The sequence below is a fragment of the Protopterus annectens genome, chromosome 7.part1 (genome assembly GCF_019279795.1).
Source record: "Protopterus annectens isolate FY-2018-M chromosome 7.part1, PAN1.0, whole genome shotgun sequence".
Taxonomy (NCBI): Eukaryota; Metazoa; Chordata; order Ceratodontiformes; family Protopteridae; genus Protopterus; species Protopterus annectens.
In genome coordinates, this window is record NC_056740.1 from 213,624,240 (window position 1) to 213,647,300 (window position 23,061).

The 23,061-nt window shown below is 41.5% G+C and overlaps 1 protein-coding gene across 1 annotated transcript in view; it reads right to left on the minus strand.

Annotated features, from left to right (window-relative positions):
* Positions 1 to 23,061, minus strand: part of LOC122807698 (ubiquitin carboxyl-terminal hydrolase 4-like) — a 1,844,759-nt gene that overhangs the window by 1,180,434 nt on the left and 641,264 nt on the right. Inside the window, exon 7 of the mRNA XM_044078661.1 lies at positions 20 to 244. Coding sequence (XP_043934596.1) covers positions 20 to 244 — 225 coding nt within the window. The remainder of the gene's footprint in view (positions 1 to 19; positions 245 to 23,061) is intronic.

Consider the following 23,061-nt stretch of genomic DNA (forward strand, 5'->3'; position numbering starts at 1 on the left):
CAAGCAACATTATATATACCTGCACAGGTCTGGAGAGTGGGTCTGTGCTAACAAGGCAGACTTCCATTACACGATCTTTCTTCATAGGCAGTGGAAGAGTTAAATAGCAAAAGGGATCAAATGTTACCGATATTTTGGAACACTCTGGGCAGACTAAAGTGGATTTGAAAAGGCCATGGAAAATATCTACTATAACAGAGTCATTTCTCAACCGATGATTCCTCCAAGATTCTTCTGCAACCACCTTCAGAAAGAAAGAAAGAAAAATTAAGAACATTCATAAATTGTTTTAGTCTCGAAATAGCTAATATGAGCTAATCTTGAGATGCAACAAATTACTCATTACATAGGAAACAAAAAGTGTTTAACATTAGACAATACTCGGTACAACTGTTAAGGAATGCTTACTGTTATATAATGCAGGTAGTGCCTCAATATTTAAAAGCATTAACCTGTAAATCATGATAAATGGGACTGAAAGCAGTTGCAAGTAATACAACTCATTTGTGTCTACGGTATGATTTTTCTTTATGTACTTGTCAGCACCTACAGCATAATTGTCAAAAAATAAGCATTCCAGTCATGCATGCAGCTCTCCTCTGCAATCTTCATTTTTGGAAAGCAATGAAAGATTTATAAAACAATTACATAAGCACAAACACAGTCAGTTCCACGAATGTGCATCTCCAAAATAGAATTTGAAAGCAAATCAACAATTTTTAAAGCATTACAGCCTCCACAGAAGAAGTGAACATAGTAAAACTGTCTCGATGGGCCACCTACTGCCCTCTTCACCTCACAACAAACACAGCAGATAGTAATGTACCACTCACTTCGTGCTTGTGTGTGCACGTGCGTGAGCAATGAAACAAATACACACAAAAACATTCACTTTTTAACTGGAGTATGCTTCCATTCATAGAACCAAAACAGGGGTTGAAGCTTAAAATGGACAATTGTGCTAGTTAACATCACATCGTAATAGCCAATTGTGGCATCTTTCAATCTCCAGCAAATAAAAACCCTCATTTCCTCATGTTTTTTTTCTCTCAAAGATCCAGTGGATGCTTATTTGAAAAATCAGGGCATCTCGCCACACATCTTGTTTACTAGGTTATATCAGTGTTACAGCAAATGTGTAACAGTAGGAACTGGAACAGGAGGAGCAATGAGCGGCAGTGTAGTGATCCACACACTATTGCTAATCTCTTTTCCCAATCAAGTCACAGCATACTTATTTTTACATTGTGGCATTTTCCACTTTACAATGCCAGTGCTGGGTAAGCAAAAAGCTATTACCTTATCTGTTTCCACTGTTTTAGCCAGTTGATTTTTTCCCCTCTCAGTTTGCATGCAATATGATCAAAATCAGTGACTGTTTTTTTTCTATGTTAAAATGTCGATACTACATGTCTTGAACAGCTGTAAGCAGATTATAATACTTATGTAAAGCTCTGTGTGTACTTAGAAGCACCAGCAGCATTACCTCTCGAGTGTTCTTTGATTTTCAGAGATGGCCTTGATTTTGACTCCAAATTTTACTCTGTCCCTGCTAATGTTTTGTAAAACTGATGATTCTTTGGAGAAAAGATGGTGGATTATAATTAACATTACTGTAAAATTTCAGAAAATTCATGCTAATTCACCTTATCATATTCTGTCAACTCTTAAAGATAGCAATACTAATATTTTGAAAAAGTATCCTTGATATGGGGGCATATGTCCTTGATTACTTCTTTACTTGTCCTGGATTTGGATGGTAAGACACAAAGCTATAAACCAGCAGTTTGGGAAGATTACATTAGTTTTGCCATTAAAATCACTGGCTGATATAACACAACGTTGTCTCATGATACACAGTAAGGCCATATGTGCCTAAAACCTGCAACAGAATGGATGTTATTCTTAAACAACATCACTCTTTTTATGAATATGTACCCTGATGTTTTACTATATCACATTAGTATGAATGTAACAATATCATCAGGGTTGACTACACAGTGAATGTGTCTGCAGGACACACGTGTTTGGGGTTTGCAATGTGTTGCTTTGTATGCAACAAACAAACTAAAATATGCTGTGGGGTACGAGTTTCACCTTTTCATCAGTACAGCTTTTGTTTGCATGAAGAAGGGGCAGAATGCATTTTTGAGGTTGCACTGTATACTTTTTGGCAAGTTCTTTTGCTACTGGCAACCACTAGAAAATGTACTGTTGCACTGTAGTCTTAAGTGTTGTGACTCACAAATGTCATGTTTTTGATCCATTCACTTGGTCTCTCACTGTTCTCTACGTAGAGCACCTAGTCAATAAGGAAGTTATTACTGAGGGTCCTTTTTTGACTAATTTACTGGAGGCAGATTAAGTTTGCTGGGTTCTGAGGCACTGTCTGTTTAAAAGCATTGGAAAGTACAACTGTGTAAAATCTTTTTATAACAGTAGATGCCTTCCCCTAACTGTTGCAGTATTCATTACACTAGGGATCCCCTGCCAAGGGTAGCCCCATATCTGGCCGTTATACCAAAGCCTTAGGTTGCAATGGGGATGTCATATGTCATACATATGCTTCCCGGTCACAGCACAGGGCATTAAGGTGATGTACGGAAGTATATTCCTCTGAACTGAAAAGCCCTAGAAGGAAAGACAGTCCAAAGAGTAAAAGAGGAACATGTACATCCAGAAAGAAAAAGGAGGAGGAGGAAGGAAACAAATACTGCAACAGTGAAGGGAAGGACATCTACTGTTATGGTAAGATTTTACACAACTGTACTACGTCCTTCCATATCACCATTGCAGTATTCATTACACTAGAGAGTAAAAAAGCTCAAGAGGAAACTTGAGAAAAGAAGGTCCAGAAGAGCCCTCAAGAAAGTCATTGAGGATGACTTCTTTCGGGTGTTCCCGTTAGGGGTCACCACAGCGGATCATCTGTTTCCATTTCTTCCTGTCCTCTGCATCTTGCTCCTTCACACCAACCACCTTCATGTCCTCTTTCACCACATCCATAAACATTATCTAAGGCCTTCCTCTTTTCCTCTTACCTAGCAGCTCCACCGTTAGCATCTTTTTCCCAATATACCCCCGCATCCATTCCTCAGCATGTGTCCAAACCAACACAATCTTGCCTCTCTGGCTTTGTCTCCAAAGGACAGCTCTGGCAAAACAGTCTAGCTCTGGAAACCATATCCAACTTATAATGTTTGAGAAAACACATGGGATCAGCAGTGGGAACATTAAGTGAAGTGAATGTTATTCAGGAGGACATTACTGTGAGCTGTGGTGGTAAACAGTACACTTATGGTAATTCCAATATCTTTAACTACACAGATTTAAACATTGATAAGGAGTATTTTATACTGTTCAAAGGTTTTCAGTTTGTTCCTACATGTCCAATAAGTTTAGATAGGACATTAATAGATGTTAAGTTGTTTCTAAGGAAATTTAATTTAAATCTGTTTTTTCAAGGGACAAAAATTTGTAAAACCTGATTTAAATAGAAAGTCTGTTTAAGCCCCCGCTTAACCCTACCTTAAGGATTTTTGAGGAACTTGTTGAGAGGGACATTAAGAGGTTGAATTTGAAGCAGAATATTGTGTGTAATTTGTAGATAAAAGAAAGTACCCAAATCAGCCAAAGGTCTGGATAGAGGTAGGATAAAAACGAATGCAGGAAAATATATGAACCAAGCGTACACCGAAGTGGTTAGCATAAAGATCTTTTTATTCAGAATACAAAGGATAAGTGCTTTTACACAAAGTTGTGCTTCATCAGATCCATCAACATAAAACTTCTAAAAACATTTATTTATATAGCAAAACACATGTAAAACAACCAATAAAAGCCCTTCATTAATTACTGATGTAAGCTTCATTTTTTTTAATATGGGTTTTAAAGGTACAGCAGCGTTAATGCCCAGCAGTTTATCTGCCTACAGCATAACAATCCATTTGGTCTCTGCAATTTCCAGCCTATTATTAAAATCCCTCCCCCATTCATATGTACTATCTGTAGTACCATGAATTCAAAGTTGTGTCCAGGTTGCATGGAAATATGTTTAGCCGGTGCATTAAGCAAATGAATGCGTCCAATATCACCTTGATGTTGTAGTATGTGTTCCTTTAACATCCTCACAGTCTTCCCTACATAAAATGAAGTGCAGTTTCTGCACTTAGCTAAGAAAATCAGACCCTTAGACTTACAATCTGCATAAAATCTTGGCTTGAAAAAATAATCTAAAGTAGGATGCCTAAAATTAATCTCATTGGAGATAAAATTACATGCTTTGAATAGTCTACATGAAAAAGTGGCAGCTCAAGTTGAGACAACAGTAGATATATTAGATTTATAACATAACTGTCTTTTCAATAATAAATTATTCTTGAATGTAAAGCTAGGCTTATCGCCTACAATACCCTTAATCCTTTCATCAGTAAGTAGAACTGGCCAATATTTATTCACTATATCACATATTTGGTGGACATTGCTATCATAAGTCAGCGGTAGCCTGATTGTTACTGTTCAAATGATCAATCCTATTAGTCTTTGTAGATGTATATGACCGATTAAAAAATGGTTTACCTTTATCAACGCGCATCATATTAACTTCATTTAAAGTGTTATCCAAGCCGTCTTTTTTTAAAACCCCTACTGAGCAAGTCCCCTTCAAAGTTAAGTGCGGCTTCTCTATATTCACTTTCTTCTGTATGCACTCTTGACATTCTCAGGTATTGACCTTTAGCAATGTTATTAAAAATATGTTTAGGATGCATTCTTCTATGATGCAGAAGTGCATTTTTTCTGCATGATTTCCTAAACAGAGCTACAAATGGCACCATTTGCTAATATAATCTTGTATTTATAAACTCTATAGAAGTTTGTGAATGGTTCAGCACAATCCTAAAACAGTCACTATTGGATTCAAGTTATTGTACAAAATTCAGAAGATCAAACTCTGCGCCCTGCCATAAAATAAAAAATGAAGTTATGTACTTACCATAACGTTTCATGTGAGTTGTTCATCTCACCTTCATTCTTACAGATGGGTTCGGAGCTGATCCTTGGCTCCGAGTCAGCCTACTACAAAGTTCGAGGTCTTCAGATAGCTCGAGGCCAAGTCCCTATCCCATAATGCACCTAGAGTTATCTCCGGTCTTGTTTGCTGCATATAATAATACCGTATGTCATTCTATCACTCCATAAGAGAAAGCTATAGAAGGGTTGAGCAACCAGGAAGAATCCAGCATCTCGGTCTTCGAAAAACCTGGAGGGGGTGGGAAGTAAGAATGAAGGCGATATGAACAATTCACATGGAACATTATGGTAAGTACATAACTTCTTTAGGTGAAGTTGTTCTATCTCGCAGTTCATTCTTACAGATGGGTAGCATCCCAAGCACCATCTATCTCGGGTGGCTTATGGGAGTATGTTTTTCAGGACACTGGACCCAAAGGAGGCCCTGTCCCTGGAGACCATGTCAACTTTGTAATGAGTGACAAAGGTATGTGGTCTTGACCAAGTGGCTGCTGCACAAATGTTATCTATAGGTAGTCTGGCAGAAAAGGTAGAGGATGTAGACACTGCTCTGGTGGAGTGAGCCTTAATTTTATGTTTTAAGGGCATATTAGCAGCTGAATAAGCAATGTGATACAATCAGATAACCACTTAAGAGTTGTTTTAGCAACTGGCATTCCTTTCCTGGAGTCTGAAAACTAAACTAAAAGCTGTTCAGATTTCCTAAAATCTTTTGTTCTATCCAAGTAAAATCTGAGCTGTCTATGAACATAAAGTTTGTGTAGCATATATTCTAAATTGTTGGAGTGACTGGGGAAGAAAACTGGCAATTCAATAATTTGATTAAGATTAGCTTCAGTGCAAACTTTAGGCAGAAAGGAGGTGTTAGTTCGAAGTGAGATTCTGTCAGCATGGAGAATCAAATAAGGAGGCTTAATGGATAAGGCTTGAAGCTCTGACACTCTGTGGGCAGAAGTGATAGCTGCTAAAAAAATAGTCTTCCATGACAAAGATTTGAGGTCACATGAAGCTGGTTCGAATGGAGGAAGAATGATGCGAGAAAGCATAAAATTTAGATTCCATGGGGTATAGGGAGATTTCACAGGAGGTCTGAGATGAAAGGTCCCTTTGAGAAAGGCTTTGGATAGTTTGTGTGACAATGTTCAACCCTTCAAATCCAAGGTGAAAATTAGAAATGGCAGCAAGTTGAACACGAACTGTTGCTGCTACAGCTCCTTTGTTGAAGATCACAGTCAAGAACTCTAGTATAGAGGCCATAGGGGCTAGGTAGGGATCAATGTTGTTTTGAGAGACCCATATAGAACATTTTTTTCCATTTGCTAAGGCATAGCTTCCTCATAGAGGATTTATGAGAGGGATATGAGAATTTGCTTCGTCTCATTAAAAAGGTTATGGAACCTGGCTATGATGGGAACTGGAGCAGCCAAGCTGTCAGTTTCAGGGACTAAAGAGAGGGATGAAGTTCTCCCGACGAGTGCGTCAGAAGATCTGGAACTGGGTCCAGAATCCAAGGGTCCTCCAAAACATGAAGTTGAAGGAAGGGGAACCAAATCTGACGAGGCCAATGAGGGGCTATTAGAATGATGGTCCTTCCCAGGGCTTTTGCTTTCTGTAGTACCTTGGGTATCAATAGGATTGGTGGGAATGCATACAGGAGACCCAGAGGCCAATCGTGTACGAGTGCGTCCCTTGCAGCTTCTCCTGGAGAAGGAATCAGGGCAAAGTAGCTTCTGCATTTCATGTTCATGTGGCTGGTGAAAAGGGCGCAGCAAGGCTGGCCCCACCTGTGGAATATCCTGCCCACTATTTCTTTCTTGAGGGGCCACTCATGAGGCAACAAAATTGCTCTGCTTGTCTGCTATCATGTTGGATTTCCCCGGAATGTGCTTTGCTAACAGAAAGCACTGGGTGGATATAGCCCACTGCCATACTCTTAGGGCCTCGCGACAAAGGGGGTAGGTCCTGGTTCCTCCTTGTTTGTTCAAGTACCAGACCACTGACATGTAGTCTGTCTGAATCGCAATTGTACACAGAGGAAGAAAGTCCTGGAAGTACTGCAACGCTAAAAATACTGCTCATCTCTAGGACATTGATATGCAGATGTCTCTCTTGATCGGTCCTTGTGCCTTGGGCTGTTCTTCCCTGAAAATGCCCCCCCCCCCCACCCTACCAGGGAAGCATCCGCGGTCACTGTGGCCACTAGTGAGGGTAGGACAAAAGTACGACCTATCGTGACATGAAGAAAGGTCAACCACCACTTAAGATCCTTTTTGCATGAGTTGGTGATCACTATAAGGTGAGATATTGGGAGCTCTTGGTAAGACCATTGAGTGAACAGCCACTGCAGAATTCGCATGTGCATACAAACCAGCAGTATGGCCAATATTGCAGCTGCCATCATGCCTAACAATTTTAGTACTTTTGATGGTGGAGCCTTGTTTTTGGACATCAGATTGCGGACTTGCTGACATAGTAGTAAGACTTTCTACTGGCAGTCCAATTCTGCTCCGATAAAAATGGAGTTGATGCCTGGTGGTGGCAGCGAGGAGCCAATCATCTAGGTACGGAAACACCTGGAATGCTAAACATCTCAGGTGAGCCGTGACCACTGCCATGCATTTGGTGAACACTCTGGGGCTGTAGTGAGACCAATGGGTAAGGCTCGAAACTGTTAATGATTGGCTCCCAGCCGGAAGCGCAGATGATCCCTGATTGGTCCGGCCATTTTTATGTGGTAATACGCATCCTGGAGATCTAACAAGCACATCCAATTGTCTTTCCCTAAAAAGGGAATTATCGACTGAAGCGTGACCATCCGAAACTTCTCTTTCTTGACAGATCTGTTTAGTCTGCTGAGGTCCAATATAGGTCTCCAGTCCCCTGTCTTTTTTGGAACTAAAAAAAATCTTGAGTAAGTTCCGGATCCTATCTGGTCTGCTGGGACTGGTTGGATGACTCTTTTTGTTAGCAATGATCGGACCTCTACTGTTGCCTGTTCCCTATAACTGGGTGGAACGTCCAGGATTTTTCTTGTCAGTGGCGGGGGAGTGGCGAAGGCAATGAAATATCCTCTGGAAATAATACTTTGTACTCAGTCGTCATTTATTTTGAGCCAGGCATCTAGATACAACGATAAGCAACCCCCGACTGCCTCCAGAGTAGGACAGTCGGGCCTCCTTTCAGGAGCGCTGGTAGGGCTTCCCAAAGAAGTGATCTCTGTCGCCCTGGTTTTGTGGACCCCCTCTGCCGTGAGGACGGCATCTTCTATTATTGCCCCCTCTTCTGCCCCTGGGGGGGGGGGGGTTCACCACATCTGTCCTGAAAGGCACCTTGGGCTTTTCAGAACCACATCTTCCCTCCCCTTTGACCCCTGGGGTAGGGTCTGGTAGAGGTGGAAAAACAGACTCCAAAAGCAGACAGTCTTTCCTTCCTGCTCACACCTGGTCAAAGTTTCCTTAACTTTGGGCCCGAAAAGGGACGAGCCATCAAAAGGGGTATTTACAAAGGATGACTTGAAGGGCTCCGCGAAGGAACACAAGCACATCCAGGAGTGTCTCCTAACAGCAATTCCTGTACCCGCTGCTCTGCTCATTCCGTCAGTTGCAAAATGAAGCGCATGGACGAGTTGACTATGGAGTTGAGGGTAGCAAGCTGGGAGGCAACTTTATCTGAAGATCCTGCAGCTACTGTACCCTGAAGAGCATTCTCCCAGCTCTTTAAGGAGATCTCTTTGCAGTCTAGTAAAACGGGTTAGATAGGTGAGCGGAGTACAAAGTTTGCTGAATTGAAAGTGCTCTTCCCATATCTATCAATTATCCTAGAATCTCTGTTAGGAGAATGGATAGAAGAAGTTTCTGAACTTTCCTTTTTGGTGGCTGCCGCCACCACCATGGCATCAAATGGCACCCCCTAGGTCAGAAAAGATGTGCCCTGGGGAGCAGAGATGAATTTATTAGGCCTCCTGGGGACAGGCTCTGTGGTGTCTGCAGACTCCCACGTCCTTCGTGACACCAGCTGGATAAGCTTATCGAAGGGCGGAGACACCCAAGAGGTGGAGGGCTGAGACCCGAAAGCCTTCAGTAGGGTTGGTGGACTGCCACTCACCCCTCTGCCTAAGGATTTCTAATATTTCAACAAATGAGATATCCACAGAGGGGGACCGTGGGGACCATTCTGATTCAAAGTCAGTATCAGATGTCAGGGACTCTTGTGGGGAGTCCAGATGCTTCCACTTACAAGCTCTCTTCCTGGGAACCTCATCAGTGGGGGCTTCTGGTGAGGTCTCAGAAGAGAAGGGGCCACCCAATGGGGCTTCCTGAGGCTCTGGGTCTCTATGCTTGACAAGGATCTGTGAAGCAGCAGCAGATACAGGTGCTTTAGGAGAGGAGGTAGCCGGACCTGAAGTCGAAGATGTCTTAGGAGACATAACTCTCCTCATGGCTTCAAAGGCACCTCTGCTCCAATGCGAAAGGACTGACGGATCTGAGGAAACCATCGATATCCCCAGCACCGGGACAGTGGGCTCCGAGCCAGAGGTAAGAACAGAGCTCATCCGAGCCGAAGCCCCGAGAGGCAGAGGCGGAACCGACAAGTCGGTCCGACTGTCCTCCCCAGACACAACCAGAGAGTGTTGGCTCCTAGATTCCTCGATCGGCACTGAGGAAGTCAGAGTAAACGGAGCCGAAGACACTGGGGCAGGCATCGGCTCTGAAGGCTCCACAATCAACAAGTCTGACTCCTCTGGCTCCGAAGGACCGGCATGGCTCGGAGGAGGAAGAGTAGTAGCTGGTAAGAGGGTCTTCGGTTCCGAAGCCGCTTGCCGCTTGAGTTGGAGACAATAAGAATTTAGCAAAGGCCGGTGTCTGTAAAAGCTTCTGCACCACACGATCAACATCCAAATCAAAAAGGCTAATTGAAGACTGAAATGAGTGAATAGAGGTTGGTACCGACTGCAAGAGTGGAGATTTAGGCACTTCGGATACCGGTTCCAAAACTGGGGACCGGCTCTGAAAGGATAAGACGGTCAACTCAAGAGGGCTGTGGAACCGGCGTCAAAGACCTTTTAGATTTTTTACTGTCAGAAGTCTTGGAAGACTTTGAGGACTTATGGGTTCCATTTTGGTTGCTCAAAGCTTCTTGGAAAGAAGGTTTAAGTAAACTTCTGTTGATCAATTTTCTCTTTCTGTCCTGGAGAACCCTAAAAGAGAAAGAATGACATATGGAGCAGCTTAATTGGTACAGGTGGTTCTGACACGAGCATAAAGCCATCACTAGAGAGCGAGCATGCCATGGAGGAGACAATTCGCAAAAAGATTCCTCGCTAGTTTATAATTTATCTTCTTCTTTCACAGCAGCACAAGTAAGTTTATTAGATAAAGGATTGAACTTTGTACCATCTCGACCAGTGAAAATTGAAGATATGATACTTGACATTTAGCCAGGAACATTGCTCTGAAATTAGCATTTGGGGAACAACGAACAGTTCCTTATTCCCTGAAACGCTTCAGTTTGTTCTACAGCTGCCATTAACCCTTGATACATTTGTGAGAATTGTTGAAAAAGTTATCTGAGGTTGATTTTAGGTAAAAAATTTTTATAGCATAACAAAAGATGAATTTCTTGCTTTACAACAGTTGCGAACCAATGATAATTTGTCTATATGCCCAGCTGATAAGGAGGGGATCTACTGTAGTTCTGGACACTAATTTTTATGATACCAATATTCTTGAAATGCTTAATGATGTTGTTACTTACGAATGTATTACACAGGTTACGCTAAATATGATTATCAGGGGTATACATGATCAGTTTTATGAATTACTAATGGATGAAGTTATTGATAAGCAATTGTATGACTTTATGCTTGTGGTGGAACCACTTGTACCAATTATCCATGGGTTGCTGAAGGTGCATAAATCAATTCTGAATCCACCCCTTCGCCCTATTGTATCAGGTAGGGGATGGGCTACTGAATTTTATCAATTTATGTAGATAATCAACTTAAAAACAGCTAGAGAGAGCAACAGCAGTTTTAAAAGATAAAGAACATTTTTAAATATTTTGGGTGACTTCACGAGAGCACATAGTTTGAATATCCATGGTCGCCAATATGGTGCCATCTGAAAACAAACACTTTTTACCATTATACCCCATGATATGGGGATTTTATCCCTTAAGAGGTTTTCACAAGCCAATACGGACTACTCTTATGAGCATATTGAATGTTTGGGTATATTGATGGATATTGTTCTACCTAATAAAGTTTTCCCTGTTTAAAGATATCATGTATAAACAACAAATAGGTGTAGCGATGGGGACCCCCCCCATGCGCTAACAGTTATGCCAACCTTGTGTTGGCGGACTGTGAATGCAATGTAGTCCTATCCAATCATGAATACTCAATACAGCTTTTGTACTATAAGAGATAAGTAGAAGATATTTTTATTTTATGGCAGGGCGCAGAGTGTGATCTTCTGAATTTTGTACAATAACTTGAATCCAATAGTGACTGTTTTAGAATTGTGTTGAACCATTCACAAACTTCTATAGAGTTTATAAATACCAAGATTATATTAGCAAATGGTGCCATTTGTAGCTCTGTTTAGGAAATCATGCAGAAAAAATGCACTTCTGCGTCATAGAAGAATGCATCCTGAACATATTTTTAACAACATTGCTAAAGGTCAATACCTGAGAATGTCAAGAGTGCATACAGAAGAAAGTGAATATAGAGAAGCCGCACTTAACTTTGAAGGGGACTTACTCAGTAGGGGTTATAAAAAAGACGTCATGGATAACACTTTAAATGAAGTTAATATGATGCGCGTTGATAAAGGTAAACCATTTTTTAATCAATCATATACATCTACAGAGACTAATAGGATTGATCATTTGAACAATAACAATCTTAGGCTACCGCTGACATAACTTCATTTTTTATTTTATGGCAGGGCGCAGAGTGTGATCTTCTGAATTTTGTACAATACCTTGAATCCAATAGTGACTGTTTTAGGTTTGTGTTGAACCATTCATGAACTTCTATAGAGTTTTTAGATACCAATATTGCATTAGCAAATGGTGCCATTTGTAGCTCTCTATTTAGGAAATCATGCAGAAAAAATGCACTTCTACATCATAAAAATATGTTTAAGATGCATACTTCTAATAACATTGCTAAAGGTCAATACCTGAGAATGTCAAGGTTGCATACAGAAGAAACTGAATATAGAGAAGCTGCACATAACTTGGAAGGGGACTTGCTCAGTAGGGGTTATAAAAAAGAAGTCTTGGATAACACTTTAAATGAAGTTAATATGATGCACGCTGATAAAGGTAAACCATTTTTTAATCGATCATATACATCTACAGAGACTAATAGGATTGATCATTTGAACAATAATAATCTTAGGCTACCGCTGACTTATGGTAACAATGTCCACCAAATATGTGATATAATGAATAAATATTGGCCAGTTATACTTACTGATGAAAGGATTAAGGGTATTGTAGGCGATAAACCTAGCTTTACATTCAAGAATAACTTATCATGGAAAAGACAATTATGTTATAAATCTAATACATCTACTGTTGTCTCAGCTTGAGCTGCCACTTTTTCATGTAGACTATGCAAAGCATGTCATTTTATCTCCAATGAGATTAATTTCAGGCATTCTACTTTAGATTATTTTTTCAAACCACGATTTTATGCAGATTGTAAGTCTAAGGGTCTGATTTACTTAGCTAAGTGCAGAAACTGCACTTCGTTTTATGTAGGGAAGACTGTGAGGATGTTGGAATGCATACTACAACATCAAGGTGATATTAGATGCATGAATTTGCTTAATGCACTGGCTAAACATATTTCCAAGCAACCTGGACACAACTTTGAATTCATGGTACTACAGATAGTACATATGAATAAGGGGGCGGGGTTAATAATAGGCTGGACATTGCAAAGACCAAATGGATTATTAGGCTGCAGGCAGATAAACTGCCAGGCAGTAATGCTGCTGCACATTTAAAACCCATATTAAAAAAATGAAGCTTACATCAGTAATTAATGAAGGGCTTTTACTGGTTGCTTTACATGTGTTTTACTATATAAATGTTTTTAGAAGTTTTAAGTTGATGGATCTGATGAAGCACAACCTTGTGTGAAAGTGCTTATCCTTTGTATTCTGAATAAAAATATCTTTATGCCCATACATGTCAAGCAGAGTGTCTCTTTGGCCGTCTTCAAAAGGAACCTTGACGATTGGATGGGAGAAAGGAAATTCACCTCGGGGATCACGTCAATCGCCCTGCTAGACAGGGGTCCAGGGAAGTAAATAGTGTGGTAATAAATAGCCAGGAAATTGTTATGGCTAAGCTTGTATAGGCCCTAGGGCTGATAGCCTAGTACCAACCTATAAGCTTTGGTGGACGCTTGGTTCGTATATTTTTCTACTGTGTATAATTTCTCAGACACTGAGAAGGAAATTGTCCAGAATCTCACAAGTAATAAATGTATGTTATTGAAACCAGATAAAGTGGGTGGGGTGGTTCTGTGCTGTAATGAGCTGAAATGGCTGAAGCGTGAATTTTGATGGAGGAAAAAGAAAGGCCCTTGTGAAGCATCTCAGTTAAGTATTGAAGAATCTGAGGTAAATTGGGCGCTGCTGTGCCCATCCCTTTGAGTTTGGTTCCAGGCACAGAATCCTTTCCATTTTTCAGCATAAGATTTTCTAGTACTAGGCCTCCTTGCCTCCAAAATGACATCCAACATGCGTTTACTGAGGGATGGTAATGGAGAGATTAGGTAATCAGCCAGGCTGCCAGGTTCAGGGTTTAAAGCGGAGGGTGCAGAATCTGGCTCTCCTGCTGTGACAGCAGGGTAGGGGTCTGAGGCAGGTGCCATGGAGCCAGCAGTGACAAACTGCGCAAGAGGAGGTACACCAGTGTTGGCATGGCCAGTCTGGTGCAATCAGTATCGTCCTTGGTTTGTCCTGTTTGATCTTTAGTAGTACTTTGGGGAGGAGAGGCAGAGGAGGAAAGACATAAACTGATAGATTTTTCCAGCTGAAGGACAGAGCATCCACTTTCGAAGCTTGTTTGTGGGGAGTCCTTGTGCAGAATTTGTCCAATTGGTAGTCCTGGGGGGAGGCAAACAGGTCTATATCTGGGCTCCATTTGTTTATCAACATGTTGAACGTCTTTGGTTCCAGTTTCCACTCATGTGGGTCCATGAGTTTTTTGCTTAGTTCGTCTGCCAGTGTATTTAGTTTTCCTGGCAGGAACTGAGCTTGTAGACGCACTTGGTAGCTCAAGGCTGTGTTCCACAGAGCCATGGCTAGTCTGCAGAGGGAGTAAGAATGGGTACCCTCCTGCTTGTTTATGTACCACATAACAGTGGTGTTGTCCGTCTTTACCATTAATTGTCCTGGAAGAATGTGGTCCTTGAAGGGTGTAAGAGCATTCTGTACAGCTAACATTTCTTTTTGATTGATATGCAGGTGCATTTGACTTGGGTTCCATTTGCCCTGAATGGACTTCCCTGCCAGGTGATCCCCCCATGCATAGTCTGATGTGTTGGTTGTTAGGGTTTGGCCGGCAGGGCGTAGAGTGAATGGTAGTCCCTTGTTTTGGTGGCAGGCCTCTGCTCACCAAAGGAACTCTAACCGTAGGCAAGGTATGATTGGAATCATTGCTTCTAGATCCTGAGAATGTTGACACCACAGGCTTTTTAGATACCACTGTAGTTTCCTCATATGCAGTCTTGCATATGGAATTAGTAGAATGCAGGAATGAACCCCAAGGCTTGCAGTATTTGCCTTTCAGATAGCAGGGTTTTTGTGGCGATTAGTTTGAAGTAAGTTGTCAAATGAATTTGTTTCTCTGGCGTGAGGAAAGCCATCTGGGAAGTTGTGTTCGAGCTTGCTCCCAGGAATATAATTTGTTGACAGGGTACCAGATGTGATTTATTTTTGTTTATGGCGTACCCCAAACAAGTTAGCACCTTTTCTACAAATGCCAGATGATTCAAAAGTATGTCCTGGCTATCTGCCTGAATTAGACAATCGTCCAGTTATGGGTACATTTGAATATTTCTTTGCCTGAAAAATGCAATGACTGGAGCTAGGCACTTTGTGAATACCCTGGGCGCAGTAGATAAGCCAAAGAGCAGTGTAGAGAACTAATAGTGCATGTAGTCTGCTTTGAAGCGTAGGTATCTTCTGCAACATTCCCTGATTGGGATGTACAGGTAGGCTTCCTTTAAATCCAGTGTTGCCAAATAGGCATCTTTGCCTAGCATACGAAGCAAACGGTGAAGAGTTAGCATCTTGAATTTTGGAATCACTAAAAAGGTGTTTAAGATAGAAAGGTCCAGGATAGGATGCCATGAGTTGTCTTTTCTGGGTACCAGGAAAAGTCTTGAGTAGAAACCTTGTCCCTTTTCCTCTTCTGGTACAGGTTGAATAGCCTTAAGGCTTAAGAGAGAGACTACTTGCTTTTGAGCCTCTGCCAACTGATTTGGGGGTAGATCTGGCCAGCTGTTTGGGGTTGGTAACGTGTGGAAGTGAAATCTGTATCATTGGGTAACTATATTTAAAACCCATTTGTCCTGGGTAATGAGTTCCCAGTTTTTTGCCTGCAAATCAATCTTTCCCCCTAAAGGAGCAGTCAGTTGAGAAGTGCTTGGAAGTTTTTAAGTTAAGTCAATGAGACAGTTTACCATAGGGGGGAGTCTTACTACTCCCTGATTTGGAAGTGGGAGCCCCCCACTGCTTAGTCCTGTGTGTACACTGGGACTGAAGCCTGGGTGTTCTGCTGGTTCTGGGTTTGGACTGAGAAGGCCTGGAAGAGGCAGGAAAAGACCAATTCTTAGAGGGCCAATGCCTACTAAATCTTGGAAGCTGGACTTGTAGGAAATCTAACAGTTTGCATAGATTTAGCTTTTTTCTTCCATCTTTTTAAGACCTTCTTCTGCTTTGTTGCCAAACAGGCAGTCCTGATTTAAGGGAGCATCCAGTAATTTAGCTTTAACATGATATGGTAAAGATTGCTCCTTAAGCCAAGCATGCCTTCTAAGTACAGACCCAGTGACAGCAGCCCTGCAAAATGTCTCTAGTGAATCAAAACCACATTGCAAAGTATGCTTTCCAACCTGTTCAGCAGAATGCATTAAATCCTGTAAATCCTTATTTTCAGCAGAGTCAGGAATCAACATCATTTTCTGTTTAAGCAATCCAATAATATGCTGCTGATACTTTAACATATCAAACTGGCAGTTTAAGGCCTTAATGGCCAAGGTTGCAGAAGTGTATACTTTCTTACCCCATCTATCCAGCGCCCTGGAGTCTCTATCAGAGGGGGTAGGATTTTTGGCAAGTAGTAGCCTTAATGCCCTTGGGTCCCTGTGAACTGGTCTCAGGATCCGCAGTAGGATTTTTAAAAAGGAACTTGTGAGAGTCAGGAACCCTGTAATATCTATCTGGTTTTCTGGGAGCAGGAGGTAGAGAGTCAGGGGCCAAGCTAAATTGCGAAAAGGCATCATCAACAATGTCCAATACAGGAGGGATAGCTAAAGCCTCTTTTTAGAATCAGAGTAATCCTGGCTTTCCCAGTGAAAGTGTCCCCTAAGAGTATGCAGGGTTTCACCAAAAGAGAAATCTGCTGGGGGGAAAGCAGAGGGAATAGAGTCCTGTGCATCAGAATCCTCCTAGGTAGACAAGGGTATGGTCATCACAGGAAACAGAAATTTCAGAATCCTGGTCAGAAGTATCATAAGCAAATTCAGTCCTAGGTCTCTTAGAGGGAGAAGGTTGGCTTCCCCTGATTAAAGTAATAAGGTCTTCAGCCATTCTTATTTGTTTTTTTAGGCATAGAGGCCTGATCATTCGATCTAGGCATCAGTTTTCTAGGCATGGTTTGAGTTTTAGGCCTTGAAGAAGATGACATTGGTTTAATATGCAAGTCAGTAGGGCCTGAATACACCCTCAGAAACCTGTGCCTGCACAGCGGCTCAGGACCCATCCAAGGTAGAGACATCCGCAGGTTCCACAGTTGAAGCATCTTGCGGCATACCAGACTCCGAATGGGTCTCAGTAGAGGCCTGCGAATCTGAAGTAGTGGGTATCAAGGGCTGTGAAAGCGCCTCACTGAGTACCGGCGAACTGGCGACTGGCTTAGGAGAGGAGTCATCGGCAGCTTTGTAACTAGGTAGCCTGTCTCTGTCTATCTTTGCGTTTTTTCGGAATGTCGTTAAGTCGGATGGCTTACCGAAGACGTATCTGGATAACTGAACAGAGTACCAAAATATTTAGAAGCGTAAATATACTGACTGCGAATAGTTCGTTGCTTAAATAAGGCACAAAACCGACAGCGAGGTACGTCGTGGTCAGGGCCTAGGCAAGGAATACACTACGAATGAAAATCTTTGTGAGGTAATTGCTTTCCACAAGAAATACATTTATTGACTTTTACTGACATCGGTTTAGAGCAAGAAAGAGTTTCCCCAACGGGGTTACTTAGCTTTAGTTGAAGACTCCAGTTCTGAAACTCGAAAACGAAAATTTCAGGAAACGGCTGACCGGCACTTGCGAACTGCTTCTGCTTCGGTCACCGCACGGCAAGAAAGACTGATGTAATGGTGTCAGCTGCATGCTTTATACCCCTGACTAACTGACATCACAGAAGATGAGACAGCAACCGACGCAGGACCCAAAACTTTGATAATCTGGGCGATTGAGGGCTACTGCAAGCAGATAACCCAAATGTGATGACAGCAACAGTGAAACATGAAGAACATCCACGTATTCCAATACGTTTTGGAATACCTAAAACACATAAAAACATTGAAAATCCCACAATTAGACCTATCGTTGCTGGTGCAGGGTTCAAAACGGAACCCTTGGCCATTTTTGTGGATCACCACCTAATGAAACTGGTTAATTCCTTGGCACATATCTCAAGAGATTCTTGGGACTTTTTGAAAAACATTACACATGATAAATTCAATGAGGCTGTACATTTGGTCACTACTGATGTGGTGAAATTGTTTCCTAGTATTCCACATACAATAGGTTTGGAATAGTTTCATGAAGTGCTACTGGAAACAAAATATTTGAAAGCTGAGCAAGGTAACCTTATTTTGGAATTCATGGAGATTATTTTGAGAAACAATTTTATGTTTTTCAATGGAGAATATTATAAACAGGAACAGGGTGCAGCTATGAAGGCAGCATGTGCCCCCTTGTATGCCAACTGTGTATTATACTATTTGGAGAGGAAATTTATTTTTAACACAGAGTGGTTTAAGTACATCACATTCTGCACCCGGTTCCTGGATGATATTTGCCTTTCTTGGCAGGTTTCTGGTGACAGACTTACTGAATTCCTTTCTTATATTAATAATACTACAGATTTTTTAAGGTTCACTCACACTTCATCTTTGGGAACTATTGACTATTTAGATGTTACTTTGTACAAGGATTCTACTAATTGTTTTCAATCTAAGATACTTCGAACGCATACGTTTTTAAACTCTTATTTGCACTACAACAGTGGGCACCGTTTCTCTCAGAAGGGGATAGTGAAGGGGCAACTAATTAAAGCCTCACGGATCTGTAGTGACACACTGGTGCTTCAAAAAGAAGTGAAATTTATAAGAGAGCTTTTCATTCAGAGGAAATATTCATGTTCACTTATTGATGATTGGACGGCACAGCGGTAGCATTTTCACCTCACAGCAAGAGGACCTCCGGTTCGGTTCTCAGCTGGGTGCCTTCTGTGTGGAGTCTGCATAACCTCCCTGCGTTCGTGTGGGTTTCCCTCCGGGTGCTCCGGTTTCCTCCCATGTTACAAAGACATGCATCTGGAGTCTTTCTCCCCGGGCCTCTGCTGAAAATTGGTTTTGTTCCAAGTTGGACTTTCCTGGTTAACAAATGTTAAATAAAATAAATATTTTGGCAAATGAGGTGGTTAAGGACTGGGATTTAAAATATAGTCCCCTTTTGGGTCTAGCTAATGGAGTAACAACTAAAGATAAGATGGAGGAAGACTTTGGTGCTGCATTTGTACATACTTATTCGGCAGCATCAACTGAAGTGGAGAGAATTATTAGAAGTATTGGGGGATACTTATGGTTAACAAAGAAACAAAAAGATTTACTCCCGGAATGCCCAAGTTCATAAGGAGAAGAGATATGAACTTAAAAGATATGTTTGAAAAAGGAGAAAAGGACAGTGTTTTGGTAAATAGGAAGTTAGGTACATGTAGGTGCGGGTTTTGTAACCCATGCACCTACAGCGGATATGGAAGAAATTTATTTACCAGCTAGGAATTTCACTATAAACTCTTCTGGACATTATAATTGTAATACAGTTGGTGTGGTATATTTGGTGATTTGTGAAACATGTTTGAGTTTTTATATTGGGAAGACCGAGAGATGTTTGAAAAGGACGTATGAACACTTACATGATACTGCTTGAGAAAAAGGAGAGCAGTGCACTCTATAAAACACTCTAAGAAGTGTAGGAACACCATGTTAAAATTTTTCGTGGTGGAACAAGTAACATATGATCCCGGAGGTGGTTGTTGGGAAGCAAAGTTAGAATACAGAGAGTTATTTTGGCAGATTAAACTAGACGCAGGGAAACCACCAAAATTAAATTACCACATTAGTATTAATAGAGTTCTTAGATTATGGGCTGCTAAATTATGAATGACCCCATAAGATTTACACATTTTCATGTATTGTTTTTATGTCACATGCACATTTTTTATATATGTTTTAAGTTTGATTGTTATGGTAGACGTCAATAGTCATGTTTAAATGAATATTTGCATTATTTGATAATTAATTGTATTTAAGAATTTTAATGTTAGATGGTTTGACTTTAAATAGGGGAGGGTTGTCAGTTCATTAGATCATACATCCTATTGGCAGATATGAAGCTGCTGGCAATAAAAAAAGGTTGTGTTTTTCATATTTTAACTGTTCTGAAGAAGCCCGGGACTGTTTTGGGTGAAAGCGCGTAACCACTGTATTATTTTTGTCTACCTTGTTGGATAATAATGGAAAAAGATCACAGCAAGGCTGACTCCAGCAGTGAAATATTTGTGATAGTGATGGTTTGAGGGTCCACTTGTGAGGCATTAGTATGCATCTGCTAAGCCTGTTCTTTAAATAGCTGGCTCATCTCAGAATGTGTGCATTGCTATTAAAGTGCTGCAAAGACATTGCACATTTGACATACACTTCCTGACATAGGAGGGCAAGATAGGGTTTTACCCTGCTTGTTGATGCATCAGGCTACAGACATGTCACCTGTGTGCATGGAGATCACACCCTGGAGAACACAGTCATGAAATACCTGAAACGCTAGCAGGACCTCCCTCATCTCCAGTATACTGATGTGAAGAGTGGCCTCTTGTTGGTGCCATATGTCCTGGACTATTCTTCCCTTAGAAATGACATCCACCTCCAGAAAGGAGGCATCTGTGGTCACCATAGCCTCCAAAAAGGGAAGGATGAAAGATCTTCCTGCTGAAATGGAGGATTCTATTCAACACTTTAAATGCAGTCTGCAAAGAGAGGACAGGTGAATCTGATTGTTCACATAATCTACTGATTGAGATTACTGCTAGTTTAAAGCCCACTTTAACACCCTTATACAAAACTTTACATCTGGTACTAGTAGAAAGGAAGTTAACATCAGGGAGGACTTTTAAGACAAGAGGAGCTAGTGCAGGTGAAATAAGGAGGATTGGAATTTACAGTTCATAAGGTCACAAGTCTTATCGCTGGAAGCTTGACAATGCACTATCTTGTATTCAGGTGACACCCTATAAAGAACAGGCTTCGTGAAGGTTCTAGTGGAGAATTTTCTACATTTACAGAGATAACCAAGGACAGACAAAAGTTAAGTAAATAATATCCAGCTGATATGAGTGACTCCCTTGTGGCAGCCAATAGCAATTTGTCCAACTAAGGGGAAAACAAATATCTCTCAACCTCAGGTTGGCTGAGATAACCATTATGCAAATGAATAATACTCAGGTGTGTGTGTGTGTTTTGGGGGGGGGGGTAATTCTTAAATGGAAGTGTCAGTACCTTCTGGACTCTCTGGTGAGTTTTTTTATGGAAACAAGTGTCATGGAGGTCTACATAGCTCAACCAGTTGCTTTACTGAAGATGGGGAAAAATGGTTTTTGCAGCATGACCATCCTGAAATGTGTCTTTCTGATGTACTTGTTTAGGTGGCTTAAATCTAGAACTGACCTGAAATTATTTGACTTCTTGGGACCCTCTCTGGTCCGAGTGGGACTTCATAGATAGCTCGATTTTTGGAGGAGGGGTGCAGCCTTCTTGACCACTGCTCTTTTTTGGCAAGGTGGTACATTTGAAAGGGGCAGGGACAATATTTTTGGGATTATGGAGAAGAGAATAACAGGCTCGGGATATTAAGTTTCCCACCCAGTAGTCTTGTGAGATGGATATCCATGAGTCTAGGTGAAGAGACCGTCTGCCCCTGACTTCTTCCAGACAGCAGCAATCAGGTAACCTTTCACAGCTACTGAGGGCGCTTCTCAAGGGGAGGACCTCTGAAGCCTTGGTATTATGGAGCCCCTCTACCTCTATTGCAGCATCCATTAAAGGGGACTCCTTTGCCACTGTTGCCCATCTGAAAAGAAGATGAATGGAAAGGGCTGGATTGTTTTGAACAAAAAGGCTTTAGACTGCTTCTGGTTACTACACAAGAACATTTGGAGTCTCAAAGTACAGTGCTAAGGCAGACAACAACTTTTCTTCTTCAGGAGTTTTTTCCCTCAACTTTGGGCTCAAAAAGTGAGGACCCATCACAAGGTATATTGACAAAAGACATCTATAAGTTGTCTGCAAAGTCACGTAAGGGGAGCCAGAAGTAGCACCTTATGGTTATGCCTGTGTCTGCTGCTCTAACAGCTCAGTAGGCAGCATTAGGCAATAGCATCACAGACAGCTCAAATCTCAGATGGCCGCCAATTTGACCATTTTTAACCTGTTTTTGTACTCCTTTTGCAGTCATCCCTTTCAGCAAAATCACCTTTCTCCATTCCCTTCTTGGCTTTCTTAGGATACTTTCACCAACTTTATGAATATAATAATATGTAGAGTTATTATTCTCCTTAAGCATCTGTATCCAAAATCCCACTCTGCCCTTATTTAATGAACTCCCCTCGTAACTTCATCCCCTTCCACTGTTTATTATTAACCTTCTGCTTGTGTTATGTACATCATGAAGGGATTCACATCTAGATCAGGGGAGGTCATCGTGCCTCTTTACTCATCCCTCATCAGGCCCATAATTGAGTACAATGCCCCTTTTGGGATGTACCTTACCAGACACCTGCAGCAACTGGAAAGACCCCAAAAGTACCTCACCAAGAGGATCAAAGGACTCAAACAGATGCCATATGCTGCCCGGTTAAAGAAACTCCAGCTCTACTCAGTGGCATACCGCCTGCTCAGAGGCGATCTGTGCCTGACATATAAAGCCATGTCCAACCCGGAATTAATGGACATGCTGCACCTCAGAAAATCCAAATCCCATCGAGCACGCTCGAGACTTGAACCTCAGCACTGAAATAAATAGGACATGCTGGAGGGACAGATTCATAACCCAGAGGCTCCCTTCACTCTGGAATAAAATCCCAGTCTAGGTTAGGCAGAGTCCCTCATTGACTCTCTTCAAGAGGAATCTTGATGAGTGGATGGGTTATCGTAGGTTTACCCCGGGTATCACTTCTGTGTCACTGTTAGACAGAGGCACAGTATACTAACCTCGAAAAAGGCATAGCAAAATTAATTTAAAATGGGTGGCGAAAGCCAAACACACTCTGGCTAGGCTTATAAATGCCCTAGGGCAGATAGCCTAGTATGAACCTATGAACTGTGTAGCTCTAAAATATCCCTTCAAAGCAGGTAATCCTAAAGCAGCTTGTTCTTAAAGAGGAGCAGGCTTATTCCACATCACTCTTGCTCTCTTCACCTCTCAGATAAACTCCAAC